Source organism: Triticum aestivum, chromosome 2B (assembly GCF_018294505.1).
Source record: "Triticum aestivum cultivar Chinese Spring chromosome 2B, IWGSC CS RefSeq v2.1, whole genome shotgun sequence".
NCBI lineage: Eukaryota > Viridiplantae > Streptophyta > Magnoliopsida > Poales > Poaceae > Triticum > Triticum aestivum.
In genome coordinates, this window is record NC_057798.1 from 618406913 (window position 1) to 618411238 (window position 4326).

Consider the following 4326-nt stretch of genomic DNA (forward strand, 5'->3'; position numbering starts at 1 on the left):
TATTGCACTTAACTCCAACAACAACAACAATGATCATCTTGCCTTCCTCTTGCCTTCCCCCATCACTCAAAAGCTAAGCATAAAACCTACCTCATGTGCTGTTACTCGCATCATGTTGTCGTCAGCAAGTTGTCGATCAAAATTCTTTATATTTTACACCTTCTACAAAACTAGAGGACCTAGCAATCTGAAATCTTGAGTACACAACCTCACCAATTAAGTTGGTGACACATGGTAACAAATTTCAAAAATTTGTGTTCCATGTTGTTGGCATCCTATTAGAATGGATAGGGGGCGCGTTCCGGACATTGATGTCGAGTTGTAACATCCGGTATTCGATGTCGAGTTCTCTTAGAATCTTCATCATCTCCTGGAGAATCAGCTCCCTCCTCTCGAATCTCATCCCTATGTCCTGGAAGTTGATGGTGTGGCGGACCCATATGGTTATCTTGAGTCGGTTTGTATCATCAACGTCGCGGAGCACGATCATGGAGCCAGGGTACCAATGTTCTTTCTTGTTGTCGAGATAACTGAAATCCGAAACAAAGTAAAAGGGAAACTCAACAAAGTTAAAGTAGAAGCAAAATATAAGTGACGTAATTAGCCAATTGCTCAAACAGTGCAGAAAAGGAGTGAGGCAAGTGCAATGGCACGTACTGCATCAGCCTTTCCTTCATGAGGGCCAGCTTCTCCGCCGGCGTAGCGACGTTAACAGAGAAGTCAACCGCGTCTCCCATGTCAGGGCTCCGGTAGTAGTTCATGATGGGCAAGATGGCGAGCTGGCTGTTGGGATAGTAGATCTTGAGGTTGTCGTGTCGGAGGAAGATCGTCGTGAGGATGTTCATCTCCTCGACGACCACCTGAAAGATCCATTCATCCACGTCGATCAGTTATCCTGAAGAATCTCGTGTGTCAACTCAGTAAAGCAGCAGGGGCGGGGAGAATTTTTGACCTGCATGCCCTCGACCTCGCAGCGATCGCCGACGTCGAAAGGGTGCACGATGAACAGGAAGACGATGGCCTCGAAGACGGTCTTGAGGGTGTTGCCGAACATGAAGACCGCGAGGACGAGCTGCGAGCTGAGGAGGACGAAGAGGCGCGTGGTGGCGATCCCCAGGATGAGGAGCCACAGCGCGAGCACGATGAGCGCCACCAGCACGTTGGCCATCTGGTGGAGCTTGTTCACCGCCGTCTTGGTGTCGTTGAGCGTCAGGGCCAGGGCCTTGCGCTCCCTGAACGCGTTCACCTGCAATCAGAAGTTTAGAACCCACACCACATGGAGTATGTTGATAACGGACTGTCGATGCAGAGCTTCACGTACCACCCAGTTCTTGAGCGCCCTCTTGCTCACCCTGTTGTTCTCCTTGGCTCCTTCGAAGAGATCCATGGCTTTCACAGCCTCCTCCTGCCTCATGAACCGCATCAGATCCGACAGGTATATGTGCCTGTGTATCATCGTTCACCATCAAGAATTGATCAGCATTTCGACATGGCGTTTCAACACCAAAGTTCGGGGCTACCTACTTGGATTCAGGTTTGGCGACATTGTGGAAAATCTTCTTGGCAGCAACCTTGGCCTCGTACTCGCTGTGTATCTGCGTCGCCATCTCGTCCCCCAGGTCGGACGCATGCTTGATCTGGTCGTCCATGGTCGTCAGCGCTCCGTACCGAACGATCCTCATCAGCCTCTTCATGCTCCACGCGGAGACGTTCTTCTGGTTCATCTTTTGGAGCTGGTCGATCGAGATCCCATCGTCCGACTTCTGCTTCTGCAGCTGCTTGCTTAGGCGCCCGCTCTTGCGCACGGGAGCGGCAGACTCCCTCGGCATGGCCGTCCCCGCGGTCTGCGGCCGCTGCACGTCGTCAACCAGCGGCGGGCCGGAGAGCGTCTCGATGACGTACTGGTTGAAGAGCGCGTCCTGGATCCTGTCGAAGTAGGTGGAGACGTGGAAGGAGGAGGCCAGCACCTTGACCAGCAGCGTCTTGACGAGCCGGATCACGGTGGCCACCAGGAGGCACAGCAGCACCTTGGTCACGTAGTGCAGCACCAGCGTCTGCGTCTCCAGCCTGTCACCGTTGTCGAAGAGCAGGTGCCAGGAGATGAGCGCGGCGCCGAGCCAGAGCACGGTGCGCACGGCGCGGCGCACGCCGTACACGAAGTAGAGCACCTTCTTGCGGAGCATGAAGTTGCGCTCCACGAAGAAGACGGTGATGCGGAGGACCCAGCCGGAGACGAGGCGGCCGCAGATGAGCACGAACACCAGGACCTCCCACTTCCAGAGTGGGAGCCCCGAGAACTCCTTCCCTTGCAGGCTTCGTATTTTGAAACTGCACACCAGCGTGGCCACGATGATCACCAGGCCGGTCCATTCCAGGATGATGAGGCAGTCCGTCCTCTCGCGCTTGAAGTCGGCGGCGGTCACGCCCTCGTCGATGAACGGGTCGTCGTCCTCGTCGTCTAACGCGCCGCCTGACTTGCCGATCAGACCCGACTTTCCAATGAGACCCGACCGGAAATGCCCGGATTTGGGCGGCCCCTTCATGACGAACGACTTGCGGTCGTTGCGCTCCCCGTCGGCACCGGGGAGGACATTGGACGGCGGCGGGGGATCCATCAGCCGGGACCGCGTCCTGCTGCGCGACAACAGGTCGTTCCCGGCCGATGTCGACGTGCAACGTAGCACCTCGGCGGTGTCGACCCTTGCGTTTGCATCCTGATTTCGATTGTGGTCGGCGGTGGCGTCCGAGGAGGAGGCCGACGACGACGATTGGCCGAGACGCTTGTGGGTATCTTGGAACGAGACGCGGAGCTCCCGGGAATTGGTGACGGAGGTGGGCGGGCGCGGTGGCCTCCACGTCTCGTGATTCTCCTGATTCTCCTCTATTTCCAGGTCGGGATCGAGCAACAGCTCGCCGCCGGCCGCCGCCTGCTTCCGTAAGAAGTTGCCGATGAGGCGGCCCGCGGGGTCGTCGCTGCATTCCGCTCCGACGCCCAGCGCCGGCGACGCGGGCGACTGCTGCTGGCTGTTCTTGAAGCTGAACGTCTCGCCCGATCCAGACCCCGACCCACCCGCCGCGTGCGAGGTCGAGGGGTCGGCGTCGATCTTGACGACGACCTCGCGGCGGTCGGTGTCGCGGTTCTGGTCCTGCTCGAAGTCGAACGAGCCCGACTGTGACGACTTGTTGGACCCGACCGACTGGGCGCTGGCCTTCTGTTGATGATCCATTGCGCGGCCGGGTTTGAGAGAACCACCCGGCGGGCTAACCAGCAACTCCTAGACGGGCTGGTTCGCTGCTCGCCAACGGCGGGACTCGCGCGTGGAGCGCGCGGCGCCGGCACCGGAGGAGACAGCGGCTGCGCCGGATGCTCAGGCCGTCTCCTGGCACGCGCGTGCATCCTCATGCAACACTAGTCTCACGGCGCGACACGGCCGCGCGCACCATGCAGGCGTGCATGCATGCATGCACCGGCCGGCCTGCGGCGAAAAAGCAGCGGCGTGAGCGTCGTCGTCGGCCGGGGCAGGTGGAGAAATCTGAACGTGTGGCTACGCGAGCCTGGGAGCCTCGTCGGCAGTGGATATATTTGGGGGCACCGGAAACGTGGTTGCTGAAGGGAAGGGAAACGGTCTCCGCAACGGACGGCGAGCGAATTTAGTGGGCCAGTGGTCGGTAAAGTGTGGTGGACTAGGAGCTGGTAATTTTGGGCGCCGCAGGCTCTCTGCTGGACCAGTAGCTGGTCTGAGAGGATGACCGGGATAACCGGCCACACTGGGACGGAGACACGGCGCAGACGCCTCCTTGCTTGCATTTGGTTGTGTTGCACTTGCACCGTTGCATGCCGTGTGATATTTTTTTCCTCTCGAATACGCACACTTAGAGTAACTTTAACGGGGCGACCCATTTCGTCTGCCGCCGCCCGTTTGGGTCGGCGCGGATAAAAGTGAAGGCCCAACGGGCCGACCCAAACCCAAAACGCGTCCGCTTCGCGTCCGCGCCGACGCATTTGCGTTCCAAATGCGTTAGCGCGGACGCGGAACGGACGCCACACGCGCCTTCTCGACGTCCGCCATAGCACCACCTGACGGTCGACCAACTACCCGCCCCCTTGCCGGTCAGCTTAATTTATGACCCCGGACACACGCGTCAGCGACGGCGGTCGTCCTTTTTTAAGTCGACCGTGTGGCGGGGCCGTCCTCATCCAGTTCCCATCCCCATCTAGGCCACGCTCGCTCCCCCGTCGCCGGCAAGCAAATCCTAGCCACCCTAGCCACGCCAGCCGCCCAAATGGGGCTCTTCTCCGGCAGCAGCACCAAGTCGAAGGGCAAG

General features: G+C 58.8%; 1 protein-coding gene across 1 annotated transcript; it reads right to left on the reverse strand.

Moving 5' to 3' along the window:
- Positions 1-83: 83 nt before the first annotated feature.
- Positions 84-3570, reverse strand: LOC123041781 (mechanosensitive ion channel protein 5). Its single transcript, XM_044464341.1, has 5 exons — positions 1525-3570; positions 1322-1445; positions 953-1246; positions 658-860; positions 84-530 (listed from the first exon to the last, which is right to left on the reverse strand). Exons 1-5 carry the CDS (start codon positions 3225-3227, stop codon positions 245-247), a joined length of 2610 nt encoding a protein of 869 aa, XP_044320276.1. The 5' UTR covers positions 3228-3570; the 3' UTR covers positions 84-244.
- Positions 3571-4326: the final 756 nt, after the last annotated feature.